This window comes from Equus caballus, chromosome 11 (assembly GCF_041296265.1).
Source record: "Equus caballus isolate H_3958 breed thoroughbred chromosome 11, TB-T2T, whole genome shotgun sequence".
Classification (NCBI taxonomy): Eukaryota; Metazoa; Chordata; class Mammalia; order Perissodactyla; family Equidae; genus Equus; species Equus caballus.
Window position 1 is genome coordinate 7,276,232 of NC_091694.1, and position 16,592 is coordinate 7,292,823.

The 16,592-nt window shown below is 53.7% G+C and overlaps 1 protein-coding gene and 1 long non-coding RNA gene across 3 annotated transcripts; both read left to right on the top strand.

Moving 5' to 3' along the window:
* Nucleotides 1-1,304: 1,304 nt before the first annotated feature.
* On the top strand, nt 1,305-7,510 carry LOC138916214 (uncharacterized). Its single transcript, XR_011423139.1, has 3 exons — nt 1,305-1,411; nt 1,900-2,249; nt 3,307-7,510. It is a non-coding gene; the product is annotated as an uncharacterized lncRNA (long non-coding RNA).
* A 650-nt stretch (nt 7,511-8,160) lies between these two features.
* LOC100052640 (protein CD300H) lies at nt 8,161-16,440 on the top strand. 2 transcript variants are annotated; one of them, XM_014738967.3, is made up of 4 exons: nt 8,161-9,677; nt 11,629-11,985; nt 14,097-14,151; nt 16,095-16,440. In XM_014738967.3, the coding sequence occupies exons 1-4, from the start codon at nt 9,638-9,640 to the stop codon at nt 16,204-16,206; spliced, it is 564 nt and encodes a 187-aa protein (XP_014594453.3). In that variant the 5' UTR covers nt 8,161-9,637; the 3' UTR covers nt 16,207-16,440. The 2 variants fall into 2 exon arrangements, 1 of the variants encoding a protein (XP_014594453.3); XR_011423138.1 differs by having other exon boundaries at nt 9,409-9,677; nt 14,097-15,006.
* Nucleotides 16,441-16,592: the final 152 nt, after the last annotated feature.

The window sequence follows — 16,592 nt, forward strand, 5'->3', positions numbered from 1 at the left end:
GCCGTGCCTCCCCACCCCTCAGTGCTTGCGTGCAGGCTGGCACCTTCTTTGGGGAAGGACGAGTGTCAGCTGGGCTCGTGGAACTCCCTGTGGACAGACACACATCAGACCTTCAGTCTCTCCTGACTGTCCCCTCCGCACACCAAGCTGGGCTTTGAATCGCTCACTAGGGAAGGGGTGGGGAGACACGATCCTGTGGCCGAGGGGTCCCTGAAGCCAGCCTCAGGCCTGGGGGGAGCCGGGCGACTCCTCCCCTGAGCCTGACACAGCACCTTGCAGGCTAGGGAAAGACTTCCAGACCAGAACGCAAGCACGGCCTCCAGTGAGCATCACGTCCCCAGCTGCCCCATCCGCACTTGTGCCTTAGCCGGGGAGGGGCTGGCCGAGAAAGCCCCCGAGATGGGCCTGGGGCTCCTCACAGGCATTCTTTGTGGCCACGGTGGATCACACCAGATTATGCTAGAAGACACTGCTCTGGAATTTCCCCAGGAGTAAGTGAGCACAGGACGGGGTGGAAAATGCAACTCCTTCTGGTCTAAAGACCTGGAAGAGAGTGGCCTGGCTTTGTATTTCTGGAGCAGGAACATCCAAAGCCATGCACTGGGGTCTGGGCCTTCTCAGATCCTGGATCATTTCCTGTATTTCTTGAAGACCAGCCACCCTAGGCCATCTCTAAACACTGGGATGCTGAGTGGAGCCCCTGCCCCCAAATTTGGGCTGTTCAGAGAGGGCAGTAGAGGTGGCGAGCCACAGCAGCTGTTTTGGGGCCATGAGAACAGAGGGGGAATTCTGTCTCTCAGAACCCAAGACTCAGCTGCCTCCCTCCTTGTTCTTGGCCAGGATCCCTCTGGCCCCAATCCACTGTGTTATCATCAGAGACTAGGTCTGACAAAAGGACACACAGAGACAAGCAAATACAACACCACACAGCCTCTCAAATCACCGGTAACCAGAGCTGGACTCACTGGTTTTCCCTGAAGGCTTGTCAGGTATAAAAGCGTGGGTCCTCAGACCTCAGCCCAAGACCTTGAGTGGGAGGGTCTCACCTGGGGAGACAGGCACCACCACCTGGACCACAGGATAAGGACTGAGTCCATCCAGTCCATCCATCACCAGTCCATTTCAGTCCCTCCCTAGCAGGCTTCCTCAAGGTATGCATGAAGGTTCTCTGTGGTCACCATGAAGGTGACGGCCTCTGGACGGTCTCTGATGGACACCAGGCCTCTCCTCTGCTTTCTCTCCAATTTGGTGGCTTCCACAAGTCTCTCACAGGCAACAAGGTACTGTTTGCACCAGAACTTCGTGCTCATCCTGAATTTCTCCTCATACAGAAACAGCATGCTCAGGGATCGCCCTTGGTACCTGCCACCTTCTTGGGGCCCCTCAGAAGCCAAGGGCCTGGCAATCACAGGTCAGTGTCCTTCTCCTAACCCAGACAAGGGAAAGGGTCATGGTCAGCTCGCGGGAGGCTCCTTTCGATAGCTGGTACCCACCTCCCACTACGAGGATAAAGTAGCCCCTACCTAGTGATCCAAGGAGAAGCCACTGCCCCCTGCCTTTGGTGATTATCTTTGTAAACAACATCGTACCTTTATTGACAGCCACTGCGTGCCAGGCAGGCACACTCAAGTCTCCCTCAGGCATCTCCTGATTCTAGACAAACGGAGCTTGAGAAACCACACAGGTCATTTAGTCCACCCCCCCACACTACACCGGAGGAAACAGGCCAGACAGCAGGCCAGGGCACCCCCTGCCTTGGAGTGACCCCGGTCTCCTGGTTGCCGCCTCCTCCACTTGCAGGGTGACAGCCCCTGAGGAGCCTTGAGGGGACCTGCACCCCAGGTGTCCCTGCCCCAGGTCCATCGGGGTGGGGAGCTGGGACTCACTTGCATTTTCCAGACTGCTGGCCCGAGCGCCCCTCTCCACGGTGGGCACCACGACGAGGGCATCTCTGAGTGTGCCGTGCTGGCACGATGAGGAATTCAAGACCTTTGACAAATACTGACACAGAGAGCCGTGTCGTCAGCCAAGGAAGAAGAATGAAGACTTTCAGGCCAGAGGCGGTGGCAGGCAGAGGTCGAGTGTGCATCTCTGATCGACTTTGGGACTGACCGTCACAGTGACCACGGAGACCCTTCCTGAGAAGGAAGCGGGCATTGACTGCTCTGGGATTAGAACAGGACCGCTTAGACGCGGAAAGAGGATTGCGGCCTCTCCTATCGGCAAGGGGAGACAGGCGATTGTCCCAGGTAAGTCCCTCCTTTGCTCCACCCCCAGGATTGACTCTCCCAGTGCCTGAGAACTGAACAGCTGGACCAGAGCTGAGCTGCGACGACTTGAGACGGACTGTGTGTGTGTGTGTGTGTGTGTGTGTGCGCGCGCACGCGTGTGTCTGAGATCCTGGCCTCTCCCCCGGCTTTGACTGAAGTCTCAGCGGGCCTGGAGGATTCTGAGTTTTCTGCCTGTGATGGTAGTTGGGTCCTCAATTCTCAAGTCACCATTAGTCAGTCTCAAGTCAGATTTAGCGTTTTTACTAGGTGTCCTGCATTTTATCTGGCAGCTCTACCTCAGAGCCAGCAGGATGTGGGACCCATGTCGGGAACTCTGAAGGAGTCTCTCTTTTTCCCTGGGACAGGTTTGGCTTTCCCTGGAGGGGTTGTGGCCCATCTTAGCAGCCCAAGGCCCAGGGGCTCTCTCCAGCTGCCCTTGCACCCTCACGCCCTTTGTCCTCTTCATTTCAACTCTCTACCACTTGTGCCCGCCCTCGGTTCCTTCCTCAGCCTCCACGTCTACTTCTCTTCCTTTTCTGGCCCTGGGAAACCCCAGGTTCTTACATTTTTGGGAAGAAGCCCTTGTGAGGAACATGGGCCTGTTGACTTCTGTGCCTGCCCAAGAGGCGGTCCCCAATGTCCCTGTGAGGTTGCTGGGCCTCCTCCTGCATCTTCCTCTTTGTCTCTCTGCTCTGAGACCCTTCATCTGGCTGGAGGGGGCTCTGAGAGGCCCCTGACTCTCCCCTCGGGCAGAGGCCGCAATAACGTGGGCAAGCTCACCATTTAATTTTCAGTTTCAAAAAGCTCTCTTATTCCCTGAAGATTTCTTTTAAAGTCAATCCTATTTTAGTTTTGGCAGATTAACATCCCTTGTTTTTTGAAATATGTTAATTTTATGTTTTAAATTGTTGTTTTAGTTTTTTTCTGCTCCTGCGTTGTCTCTGTTCCCCGAGTCCTCTCTTCTGCGTGTTTTGGTCTCTTTTTCCACATTGAGACTGCTGTGTCCTTACGGAACCCCTCTTCCTCCTCCTCCCAGACACACAGAGATCACCAGTGTCCCCTGCAGGGAAGCAGCGCCTTGAAATACAGAAGTCGTGATGGTGACTTCCAGGCCAGGCCCTAAATTCTATCCCCACTGCATCCTCCACGTTCTCCCTCTTGCGCCCCCTGTTGGCCGGATGCTGAGAATCCAGCGGAAGCCCTAGGGGATGGTGAGGTCAGGTCCTGAGACAGGAGGAGCCCGGACCCGGAATCATCTCACGGAGGGCCACCCACCAGACGCCCAGGGGGCGCCTCTGTAAGCCAGAAACCAAGTCTGCTGTGCTGCTCCAAGGGGTGCTGTGCTCTGTCAGAGCAGCGAAACTAGCCAAACGGAGGCTTTTCCCAAACATCCTCACAACGCGTCATCAGTAACGAGCGAGAGACAGGTGAGGTGTTTGAAGACTGTGTGTCAGGGCAGAGTCCTCTGAGCGATGCCTCCCCCAGCCTTCCCTGGATCCACAGCCGTTCTCCATCCATCTCTCCAGAAAATGAATTCCGTGCAAGTTCGGCCAGTGGAGGAGGGAACCTAGGAGTCTAACTGCTCCTCGCACAGGCCTTCAGAAGTCCCTCCAGATTCAGCAAATTCCTCCTGCATTCACTCTCACGACCCTGAGAGGAGGTCCACTCTCAAGGTGGCGTGTGGGAACTGCCTGCGTGACCACAGAGCAGCTTGGGTGGGGCTGGGGGTGGGAGCCCCAGCGCCCGGGTCAGGCCTGGTCTGGCTACAGGGAGACGTTGCTCCCAGGACATCATCCAGCCCCTTCCATGAGCATCGTATTCTGTGTGGAGTCACAGCCATGCAGGTGCCCTGCACACAGTGGGGAGAGCCGGGCCTCTGTGCTCTGCACCCTCAGCCCCTGTCACTGCCTCTGTCCCCAGAGCTCCAAAGGACACCTGGCCCCCGTGTTCCCGGCAGTGAGTGCCAGGTGTGCACGATGTTCAGGACACATCCACCCGGGCAACCACCAGGGTAAGGGACCTGCTTGTGTGGTTCCTTCCCCGACTGAGGCTCCTCATTCATTCACTCATTCATTGGAGCACCCCCTGCATGCCAGGCACTAGTCTAGGCACTGGGTAGACATCAGTCAGCAAAGCAGAGCAAATCCTTGCCCTTACAGAGCTGACATTCCAGTGAGGGGGAGAGTGACCAAAGAAATCAGTGATAAGTAGCTGACTATAAATGCCATGAAAAACACAGTAAAGCAGAAGAAAAGGGACAGGGGCTCCTGGGGATGCGGTGTGGTGGGCAGCAGGCAGTGCTAGTGACGGTGTATTTTGTACAGGGAAGTAAGGAAGACCATTCTGATAAGGTGACACTTGTGGCAGAAAACTGAGGAAGGGGGGTGCCAGCCTAGCAGGGCAAGACAACTCTGGGTCAGTGGAGCAGCGAGTGCAAAGGCCCTGAGGCAGGAGCCCAAAGCAGAATCCTGACACTCTTCTGGTCAGCAGGACCCCTGGGCTCCCAGAATCTCTTTCTTCCTCCCTCCCCATGGCTGTGTAGGAAATATCAGGCCGATTTTAAACATCTCAGCTCCCTGAGATGGGATCAAGGGCTGCTTAGCGGAGGTCTGTTAGGCATCCATTCAGAAAGTTCCCGTTGAGTGTTTATTGGCACCCACGCTAAGCACTCAGCAGTCCCAGGACAACACCGCTGCCCAGGAGGTACACATGGCACGGTTTTGCCAGGTGCCCAATAGCTGAGTGTTCAGATTTGCTGAAGCCAAATTCCACCATCACGGAAGACGTTTCTGAGACACAAAAACACACTGGAAACGCTATCAAGAAGACATGCACTTATGGTACAATTGCGCTAGTTAATGTGTAGGTAGTTGAGTTTTGTAAGTAAACATATGACACAGGAACAACACTCTCAGCATGGTCAGCGGCCGGCAGTGTTCCTGCGGCTCCATACGCACGGGGCCTCCAGAGCCGGGCTCACGGCTGAACAAGGGAACCACTCTTGTGCCTCCACCTCCGTGACAAGGCCGTGCCCGCCTTCGCCGGAACAGAAGGCGTTTGAGTCCTGCCTACTTAGCTCCCGAGGGTGCAGTGCTGGCATGGTCCCTGTAGAAAGCTGAGTAGTCCCAACACCTGGAGCCCGGGAATATGGCCTAATTTGGAAAGAGGGTCTTTGCAGACTTAACTGAACCAAGGATCTTGCGTTGAGATCACTTGGATTATCCAGGTGGGCCCTAAATCCAATGACTTGTGTCCTAATAAGAGACAGAAGAGAAGAAGACACAGGCAGAAGGGGAGGCCTTCTGTGTGCAGACAGAGGCAGAGACTGGAGTGATGCTGCCACAAGCCAAGGAGTGCCTGCAGCCACCAGCAGTTGGAAGAGACAAAGCGGGATTCTCCCTACAGCCTCTGGAGGGAGCTGCCGACTTCTTGATTTAGGACTTCTGGTCTCCAGAGCTGTGAGAGGAGAAAGGTCTGTGGTTGTAAGTCCCCAGAATTGTGGCCATTTGTTTCAGCATCCCTGGGAAACCAATACAGGGCCCAAAGGTGGCCCCCTGCCCAGTGGGAACCCCAGGACTGAACATTGAGCGAGTTATGGCTGAGGCCACTCTTCCTTCCGGGAACACGGGCCTGGGCCACCCAGTGGCCCTCTGGGGCCAGCCTCTGCAGCCAGACCGGTTCCTTGTTCACTCAGTTGTTCATTCAACAAACAAGCCTTAAACACCAGCTGAATGCCCGGTGTAGGCAGCAGGGAGGTTTGTGCTGGACAAACCGGGCAGGACTGTTGTGGTTGCATGGCTTCCACCCCAGTGAGGGAGGTGGAAGGGCAGGAGCAAAGGAAGAAATGAACGTGTGACACAGCATGGGATGATCCCGCAGGAAATAAACGGGGTCCAGTGATGGAGTGAACAGGGGTGGCCTCTAGGAAGTGTGATCAGGGGCCACTTCTCTAAGGAGGTGACATGAGCTGGAAAGGATGAGGATGAGCAGGCCATGGGAAGTGGGAAAGGAGTGCAGGTGCTAGGACCCCCAGGGGAAAGGGCACAGGGGCTAGAGCATAAGGCTCTGCTCTTGTGGAGGCTGCCGCCTCACCAGGAAACAAAGGCCATGATACAGGTCAATAACAACACAGGTATTGTCAGAAGCATCAGACAGAAGCATCGCAGGTGGCAGGAGCCCAGAAGGGAGGGCTCAGGAAGGCCTGGAGTAGACAGGACACCTTCCAGAGAAGTGGCTTCAGCTCATCCTTGAGGACTGAGGAGGGAGTGGGGATGGCCGTCGAGGAGGTGGAAAGAGCAAACACAGTGCTGAGGAGGCAGGGAGAAGCCTGTGGGGTGCCCACCCTACTCCATCCTACAGACACCCAGCGTTTGCCCTGAGAACGCATCCCGACGAGATTTGCGGAAGCCCCCAGAGCTGCCCCCAGGAGCAAGCATTGATGGGCTCAAGAGCGCAAGGGAGGGCGCCAGGCTCCCTGTCCTACTGTGTGCGCCTTGCTGCCGGGGCTCATTATTCCAGGCCTCCTCTCGCTCTGCCCTCATGGGCCGGAAGCATTTTCCAGGACAGGAACCAGGGAGAGGAGGACAAGGGCCTGCTCTGGAGTGGGTAGTCGTTCCAGATCCTGGTCTTGACATGGAAAAATCCTAGGGTGCCCCAGACATGAGCCACCCCTCAAGGAATTTGTCGTCTACTGAGGGAGCTGGACAAGTGATGTGTTGGAGTGTGTACCTCTGAGGGCCTGGTGTGCATCTGGTTTAAAGTGGGGTCCCCGTGGCATTGCCATGTGCATACGGCCAAATGTCCTGTCTGTAGCTAATGAAAAGAAAACGCACACCTGTGTTGCTAAGCCACCCTGCGGCCCCTCCCTTCCTTGCCCTGAGACAAGCAGGAAGCCGTGAGCTTTCTGCGCTGTGGGGTGACCTTCGAGCTGAGCTAACAGAAGCCTTGGAAGGTAGGCTGTGCCGTGATTGCAATTACATGCTGCCCCGCCATGTAAAAGGAAGAGGATTGTGCTTCTCCATCCCTTTGACATCAGGCTTGGCCATAGGACTTGCTCTGGCCAATGAAATGTGAGCCTAAGTGACCGTGCCCCTTCTGAGCAGAAGCTCTGGGAGCCACTGTGTGGTTCCCCTTCTCGTACTGCAGACAGGGGCCGCTTCTTCTGTCTGGGTCCCCAAGAAAAGTCACCCACTGCAGACATGTAACATGAGCGAGAAATAGAGTTTGTGGTTACACCGTTCTGAAATGTGAGAGTTTCATCACAGCAGCAGTACCTAGAAAAACCTGACTCTACAGCCCTATGCACAACAGGCAGTTCTTCTGGAATGAGGCTGGTGAGAATGGCTTTCCGGGAAGCTCTGTAGCTGCCAACCGTCCCCTTCGCAGACTCAGAGCGGGGCGTGTTGAGGAGCCCTCACTGCCCTGCCTTGCCCCGTCAGGGCTCCTCCGGGATTCTGCAAAGGTGGCGCCCTTTCCTCAGACGCCAGAGCCGTGAGCAGCTCGCGGCGCTCTGCCCTGAAAGGGCTGATGCTGTAAGGCAGACAGTAGGGGGTGCTGGCCTGTTGCTGGCAGACGACAGTCACAGAAGTGTCAGGCCTGCCCCTAATGAGCCTGCCTGAGCCGCCTGGGCCAATGGCAGCTGTACGATCTGTGGAGGCAGAAAGAGGGAGGCATCCTTTACCACCCCCAGTTCCTGCTCCCCCCACCACACACACGTGCACGTGCACACACACATGTGCACACCCCCCCCCCCAACCTACTGCCAACTGCACCCACATGGAGTGAGCTGGGAAGGGCGAGGGGGTGAATTTGAATCCTGGGCTGACAGCGATCACGCGATGCCCCAAAGTCCACACGACAGCTAAGAAGTGGCAAATGAAACTTTCAGCTACACCTCATAAATCATATTTAGGGGGTACGATTTTCTTTTAAGGTCATGTTAAAAAGAAAATAATAATTTCCAGAGAAAACGTCACAAGGACTAGTGAAAAAAAAAGCCACAGAATATGAATATGAATCTTTGTCCCTTTTCAGGTACCGAAACCTTAAGATTTAAAGGGAAAACAGTTCCGCATAAACAAGTGGAAGCTAATAGACTGACAAATTCTTCTGCTTCTAGTGAACTTCCTTCTCCCCAGCTTGTGAGCTCTGTGTGACTAATACGTTGTGCAGGAAACCACAATCCAGCACTGGAGGGGGAGGTGTGCAGACACACACACACGTGCACACACACACACACACATGTGCACACACACACGCCAAACCCCAGGAAACATGGAGCCTCCCACTGCAGCAAAAAAGTGAACAAGCAAGAAGTGTATTTACTGAAACACCCAACTAAGAGAAGATATATGACGCTCGCATTCCAGAATTTTAGCTTCCCGCTCACACGAATGTTAGTTCTCGGGTAAAGCAGTTCAAATCTGGGTCTGTCTTTTAAGTCCACCACGGCTGTTTCGTGTGACTGGACGTATTTCTGGCCAGGTACACCCGAGTTCCCTTCTGACACGTTGAAACTTTTCTATCCCTGAGAATCTTGGCTTCTCATCTCACCACACAGGTTAAAGGTGAGACTTGAGGATGGTTTAAGTTCTGCTCGGTGCCAGAGCTGTGGAGCGTGTGACCAAGACAGGAAACCATTCAAGGCGTCTGGGGTCTGGTGAGGCCAGACCAAGAGCTGGGGGCTCAGAAGAGCAGAGCGCCCTGAGGGCAGACCCAGCCTCACTGTCTGTACCACCAATGGCCGGAGACATGGCTGGCATCAGGGGCTGCACTTACAAGGGCCGCATGCTTGGTTTAACGTTCCCTTGTCATCATCTTGAAATTCTTAATAATTCTGGAACCAGGGCATTTTCATTTTGCTCTGGACCCTGCAAGTAGCTGGTCTTGTCCAGAGAAGGCCTAGTCATGCCGGTACCACTCGAGACCACCCATGCCGGCCACAGGAAATTGGCAATGTGTAAAGGGGACGAGTTGCATGGAAAATCTAGATGGAAATTAGCCCAGACTGGTGCCAGCGTCAGCTATGCTGTGCTTTAGAGAATGGCGGGCCTGTCAGCTGTGGGTGAGTAATGAGAAGGTCGTTATCTTCACATGGAACAGAAACAGGAACTGCATATTCAAATTATTTTATGAGGATGAACTTCAGCAAGTTTTCAGCACCATAGTCAACTGGCCACATGATGCCCTGAGCTCCCAGCTTCCCCCATTTTCTGACAAGCTCTGAGGACAGAACCGAAAGGCTGAAGAAGGAAGCAGAGAAGTGCCAAGAAGAACAGAAGAGGGAGACGGCTGAGCGGACCCTCGGTGAGGAGGCTCCAGCCTCAGGCCCAGCTGCAGCTGGAGAGATCACCCAGGGGGACGGGGCCATGTGGCTGCCATCAGCTCTCCTGCTTCTCTGTGTCCCAGGTGAGCGGGGCTGGGTGTGGACCGGGGAGGTCTGCGCGGGCAGGTCAGAGTGAGGAAGGAGTGAGGGATGGCCGGTGATGGGAGGGGGAAGAAATAAAGACGCCAGGAAAAAAGGGGTGAGGTGTGCATATAAAAACCTTCAGACAGCTCATCGTATTTCCTCATCGGGACAGGACAAGGATTAAATGGTAACATGCTTTCCGTGCAGCGAGCTCGTACTGAGCTCCAAGTAAATTTGGCCACTTGAACCGTTATTACCATCGTTATTAAAACCAGGACTGCCCCCTCTCCCTCCGGCCCCGCGGCTGTGTCTGGAGATCCTGGGACTGGGGCGTTTTGCTCCTCAAGCAAATTCCTCAACCTCAGTTCTGCTGACCCTGGGGCTGGATCGCTCTGTGTGGTGGGGGCCGTCCTTCCTGCTGTAGGATGTTCAGCAGCATCCCCGGCCTCTATCCACTCGGTGCCAGCAGCAACTCCCCACCCCCGCAAACTATGACAACCAAAATGTCCTCAAACATTGCCAAATGTCCCCTGGGGTTGGTCAGTATGGCCCCTGGGTGAGAACCACTGCTTCAGGGAATGCTGGTGGGAGAGGGGGATGGCGCTGACATAGAATATAGGTCAGGGAGCCACGGGAGCTGTCGTGTTGGGAAATAAAGTGAGAAAACTCAAGGTATTTAAAATGAAGAAGTAAAAACTATGTGTTTTTTTTTTTTAACTTTAGAATAAAAAATAGCAAAGGTCTCACAATTTGTGGATGACAATATACTGCCTGGATAGCTGGGTGGGCGGAGGGAGGGAAGGAGGGAAGACTGGAAGGGTGGATGGATGGATGGAGAGACAGACAGACACAAGATAGATGGATTATATACCTGATCCTTTATCAGAAGTTTGGGATTTTGCCCAAACCCTTTCTCAGTGCCCTTGTCACTGGGTTAACCCTTTCCTGTCAAGAGCAGAGCAGACAGCAGCTGTTGCTTGGAGTAATGACGACCCCTTGGGGGTCGAGGCCCAGCGTGGCTCTCCAGGTGGGAGGCAGAGAGTTTAGGGGGCTGGGTCCTAATCATGCGGAGCTGGAGCCTCCAGAGTGAAAGGTTGGGGGGAAATGTCAAAATCTTCGAGGTGGCAGAGGACTTGGAGATGAGGCCCAGGGGGGCTCTGAGAAGTGGGAGAGGGAAGACCCTCTGGTGGGTCATCAGTGGGGAGCTGCGGTGACATTCGGTGTCAGGTGATGGCAAGTGTTGCTGCAGGATTCTGTCCCAGAAGGGAAATCGAAGTGTGATTGTCCTTGAATCCCGGCCTCTTCCTAAGTGTTCTCTTTGTACCTCAATGCCAGCTCCCACCTCCTGTGTGACCTAGACCGACGAGCAGGAGGTTCCACCTAGACAAGCAGGGATTGTAAGCTTGGGACCCACAATGAGCATCTGGGAAGGGGGCAAAACCGGAAGCTGCAGGTGTCCTCCCAGGAGGGACACTCTAAATACTGGGCTTCATCTAGTTTTTCCTGGTCCCCATTCTGATTTCCTGTTTCCTACTCCATCTGTCCATCCATCCATCCATCCATCCATCCATCCATCCATGTCTCTATCCATCCATGTATTCAGAGTATACTCAGTGACTTCATTCAATTCTTGGTGATTGATGGGGACAGGTGTCTCCTCTCAGGACTGACACTTCTGGGGACCCAGAAGCTGTCTGGGGCCACCAAAGTCTTCCTCTCCCCCTCACATTAGAAGTTGACTGAGCACACACAGGGTGGGCATGACCTCTCGAGTCCCAGAATCCTGCACCAAGCATCTCCCCCCATGTCTGCAAACAGCGCATACCTCTGGCTCCTGACCCCTCCTTCCTCTGACCTCAGGTGATTTCTGGGCTTCGTGGGGATCTGACACCCAAGGCCCATCTGGCCCAGGCTCTTCAGGGTGAAGATAAGGCTGCTTGTGTTTTCCAGGCTCTGTGTCTCTGAGTGGCCCCAGCATCGTGACAGGCACTGTGGGGGAATCCCTGAGTGTGCAGTGTCGGTATGAGGAGGAATACAAGACATTTAAAAAATACTGGTGCAGACAACCGTGCTTGCCACTTTGGCATGAGATGGTGGAGACCACAGTGTCTGAGGTAGAGGTGAGGAGCGGCCGAGCGGCCATCGTGGACCACACTGGGGACCTCACCTTCACAGTGACCTTGGAGAACCTCACTGCAGAGGACTCAGGGAAGTACAGGTGTGGGATCGCAACGATACTGCAGGAGGAGGGGCTGCAAGGCTTCCTGCCTGATCCCTTTTTCCAGGTTCAGGTGTTGGTTTCCTCAGGTAAGACCCTCCTTTTCTCTGTGCCAGTCATGAAGGAATCTGAGCATCCAAGGAAATTTCGACCGAGGAGAGGAGAACCGGACCTGGTGTCGGTGCATCAGACATTCAGGACCAAGTGTGTTATGTGAACGTGAGTGCGAGGGAGATGTGCGTGAATGTGTGAAAGTGTGACTGTGTGTGAAAACATGTAAGTAGGAGTGTGTGTCAAGTGAATGAACATGTGAGTGTGTGTTCGAGTGTGAATGTGTTGTGTGGGTGTGAGAGGGTGTGAGTGAGTGTGTGTGTGTGTATAAGGGTGAGTACGTGAGGGTGAGAGTGTGAGTGTGTGTGTGAGTATGTAAGGGTGAGTGTGTGAGTGTATTGCATGAATGTGTAAGAGTGAGTGTGTGAGAGTGTGTGTGTGACATCCAAGGTTCCTGCCACCACGCCAGGTCCTGACAGTGGCTGTGGGCCTCCAGGCTTCTGAGGCTGGTGTAGGCGGCAAGGGCCTGCGTCACGGGATCCACCAGGATCGAGGGGCTCTTGCGGTCTCCCTGTTCCCTGTCGGGGAGGCTCTGCTCCAGAGGGAGTCCCTTCTCACTCTCCCTTGGCTTGAGCTCTCTCAACAACCCAGAGCCCGGGGCCTCCCCCAGGGTCAGGAGAGGATCCCTGAGATGGTCCAGGCTCAGAGAGGGCCCAGATAGCCAGCCTTGTCCCTCTGACGGGGTGATCCCCGTTCCAGAAATCCAAGCCCCAGCCCTGGCTCTTCCCCTGGCCTCTCTGGCATTCCCCCTTTGGGCCTTTCCACAGCCTCTGTTACCTGTGCTCGCCCCAGGGGGAAAAAACCATTTCTGCATTTTCTGGAGGTCCTGCCCACAGGGCTGTGGGTCAAGGGAGTTGGTTTGAGGGCATGCGGAAGCCCAAGAGGGAGCCCCCAACTCTCTGACTGGGCTTGGTCTGTCTGTCTCTGTCTGTCTGTGCCTCTGTCTGTCTGTGTCTCTGTCTGTCTGGCATCCTCTCTGGCCCCTCAGCCTCCTCCTGCTTCTGCTCCGTCTCCCTCTGGCACTCTCGACCAGGCAGGAGAGAGCTCAGTAAACCCCTGGACCAGACAGGGCAGAAGTGGGATGGGGCACCTCTAATAGAGTTTTCTTTTCAAATTCTGCTGCTTAATCTTTTTATAAGCCTTTTATATATATATTATATAAACATAATATATAAGCCTGTTCTTGTTTGATGAGAGCCACATCTTCTCTTATCATTCTAAGGATATCCATTTTTTTTTCTTCTGCTTCCTGGATTGTCTCGTCTTCCTCTGAGTTTCCTTTTTCTCTTTGTGTTGGTTTCTCTCTTTCGTGTTGGAGCCTTCCTTGAAAGGTCGTCTCCTATGTGCATTTAAGAATGTGGCCCTAAGAAACTGGTTGTGAGCTCAGTGGTGAAGGACGGGCTTATGGAGGGCTGGAGGAGAGGGTCACCCTTAAGTGACAGCCCAGAGACGCAGCCATTTTCTTCCAAATCCCTAAGTGTCTGTCTCTGTATTTCCTTCCCCCTGGTTGGCCACTGAACCAGTGAGGATTCTCCAGTCTGCTGCTAATGTTTGAGGAGCTGGGTGGGCTCAGGGGTCTGGGGGGCTCCCAGTTTCTAGAGTGCAGATTCCACCCACCTTCTCTGTTTGGGGCTGGTGGTGTTCTGCAGGCACCAGCTGTTTGAGGCATGCCTGCTTTCACACTTCCCTGAAGTGGCCTCTGCAGTCTTCTGCCAGGGTGGACAAGGCGGTGGGGGGGGGGGGGTGTGTGTGGATGCGCTCGCTGGGGGTGGGACCTCTGAGCATTCTTGTTTTCAGCGAGATGAGGATCACTGAAGTTCTTAATGGCAGAAGGCGAGGACTCTCCGGTCCCGATTTGTGAAGTGTCTACCTGGCTGCGGAGCAGATTAGGATGGGGTTGATGGGGATACTCCTTTACCCTGGCCAGGCCTGGGTCTGACTATGGGGAGATGATGATCCAAGAACATCTGTCCAGCCTCTTCCCTGAGTTCCCCCTGCTTTGTGAAGTCAGAACCGTGCAGGTGACAGGTACTTAGCTGGTGGGGGTCATGGACAGGGCACTGGGCCTCACCCCCCGCTTTCTCCATAGCCTCCAGCAACAAGAGCTCTACGTGGACACCTGGACATCCCAGCCAACACCAAGGGTAAGGTGCCTGCGTCCCAGTGTCTTCTCCCACCTGCCTGGCTTCTTCCCTAGAGTAGGGCTTCCTAGACACAGACTTCCTCAATCATTCACTCACTCAACAAATATTTAATTATCTTGCTATTTGCCAGGAGCTGATCCAAATGCTAAGGATATCACATGAACAAAGAGGCAAGGTTATGCTCTCGAGGAAGTTTCTTTCAAATGGGTAGATTTAGACAATAGCCAGATGGATAAGAAGATAAATTAGAGAGAGAGAGAGATGATAGGGATGGATAGATAGATACATGATAGGGATGGCTAGATGGTAGAGGGATACATAGATTGATAGATAGGAATAGATAGATGATAGTTGATAGCAGTAGATGATTGAGATATGTGATAGGATGGATAGTAGATGATAGATAACAGAGGTAGATAAATTAGATAGATAGATAGATAGACAGATAGACAGATAGACAGGAGGTAGATAGGTAGACAGATGATAGATAGATAGGGGAAATATCAGTTAATGATAATTGTTATGGAGGAAAATTAAACAGGTGTTAAAGGAGAGGTGATAGGGCGTATGGGAAATGGCTGGGCATGGTGAAGGCTATCGAGACCCTCAGTGAAAACAGTAACAAAGAAACTGTCTTAGTTTGAGTTTCCTCAAAATCAGCTCCTGAGACAAGGATTTAGGCATAATTAGTTTACAGAGAGGTTATCCCGCGAAGCACAGCGAGGGAGCGGGAAGCAGGGAGGGCCAACGATGTGTGCAGCAATGGGAGTCATCACTGGAGCATCTGGGCTCAGTCCCACTGGGCACCCTCAGAGAGGCTGCGCTGGACGTTGCCCAGAAGTGTCCCACTGAGAGGTGAGGAAGCTGGGGCGGTGATCTACACACACCTGTCCCTCGTGGTGAGGGAAGACGGTGGGATTTGCTCTTCTTAGACCGAGTGAAGAGGGAAGGCCTCTCAAATTAAGCGACTTCTGAGCAGAGACTCGAAGGAAGTGGGAGAGTCAGCCAAGCAAGAATCTGGAGAAAAAGTGTTCCTGGGTCACTCCTGGCGGCATAAATTCTATAGCACTTCCGGCCTGCTCTGCTCAGCAAGCCACGCACATGCCTATAGCTGGAGACAGCCCTCAGGCAAAGAGATGCAGAAGCTTGATGCGGGAACCTTTGTTGGGTCTAAGACTGTCCACAGCTGCCAGGAGCTCAAGTGGGCAAGGAGGACATGGGCAGAGAACCAGCAGGGTTTGCTACAGGGGCCCGATGCAGTCTTGGAGAGGACCAGGAAGGCATCAGCCAAATCTTCAGGCTGCTAGCCAGGCAGAAGTTTGGGGAGGTGGAGAGATTAAACAAAGGTCTGGCGTTGGGAGAGGACACAGGATTTGTGAGGAGCTGGAATGGGGGCAGGTACTGGGACCCAGGGGGAGAGGGGATCGGCCATGAGCTGAGCTTAAAGAGGTCACTCCTGGGGGTTGAGATTGTTGAACTGTTTAAATAGAAGAGCAACCTCCCATGATCATGTTTAAGGATGAATCAACACTCTAATTTGAGTGAGGAGTGGTTATAGGGGACACTTTATCCTTGAAGTTGGTCCCAGCAAAAGCTGAGTTCCTGTAAGTGCTGATGACGGAGGAACCACCACATGGGTTCAGAAAGCTGTTTCTGGGAGCCAGGGCCTGGCTGGGTACCTCCATCTCTCTTCCTCTGCATCCCTCACCCCCACATCCCCATGCATCTGCTGGGTCCTGACACCCAAGGTCAATTCTTGAGCTGAAGGACATGAGTCTGTGGCCCTCATCATGGAGTCGTCTGGTCCTGGTACCAACCAGGTTTGATGCTGATAGTGAGTTTTGAGGCCACAGGACCCAAGCTCAAAGGAAGAGGGGGAGAGGCAGAGCCTGGGCCTCCCGTTGAGGAGGAAGCTCACCTCGGTCACCGTGTCCCTCTCACAGGTTCCTGCTCCTCATATTCCTGAAGGTGCCCCTGTTCCTGCTGATGCTCAGTGCCGTCCTCTGGGTGAACAGGCCTCAGAGGGCAATTTGTGGAGAAACAGAGCCAGCCTGACCAAGAAAACCTGCAGCCATCCTCGCCCATCAATATCTTGTGCAGAGACACAGGCACGCAGACTAGAGAAGAAGGAACTTCAGACCCTGAATCTGATATCCCTTTTCACCCTATTGCCAGAGACTTTTAAAACAAACTTTTAAAAATGTTTTAATGAAATATATCATATACACAAAAGCATCTATAAGATGTATATGTACAGCTCAAGAACTAGAAATAAACATGTGCATCCACTGTTCAGCCTAAGAAATCAAACATCACGAAGACCTTTAAGGGCCCCATATGCCTCTCCCTGATCTCAGATCCCTCCTTCCCCTTCTCCCAGAGTTAACTGCTATCTTGATTTCCTTGTGATCCTCATCCCCCGTTTTTCTTTCGTGCTCTCT

Excerpts from the sequence above, each read along its gene's own strand:
- LOC100052640 (XM_014738967.3), top strand. The coding sequence starts at position 9,638 with ATGTGGCTGCCATCAGCTCTCCTGCTTCTCTGTGTCCCAG. Across the intron at positions 9,678-11,628 it reads CCTGCTTCTCTGTGTCCCAG|GCTCTGTGTCTCTGAGTGGC; the intron begins GTGAGCGGGGCT and ends TGTGTTTTCCAG. Across the intron at positions 14,152-16,094 it reads CATCCCAGCCAACACCAAGG|GTTCCTGCTCCTCATATTCC; the intron begins GTAAGGTGCCTG and ends TCCCTCTCACAG.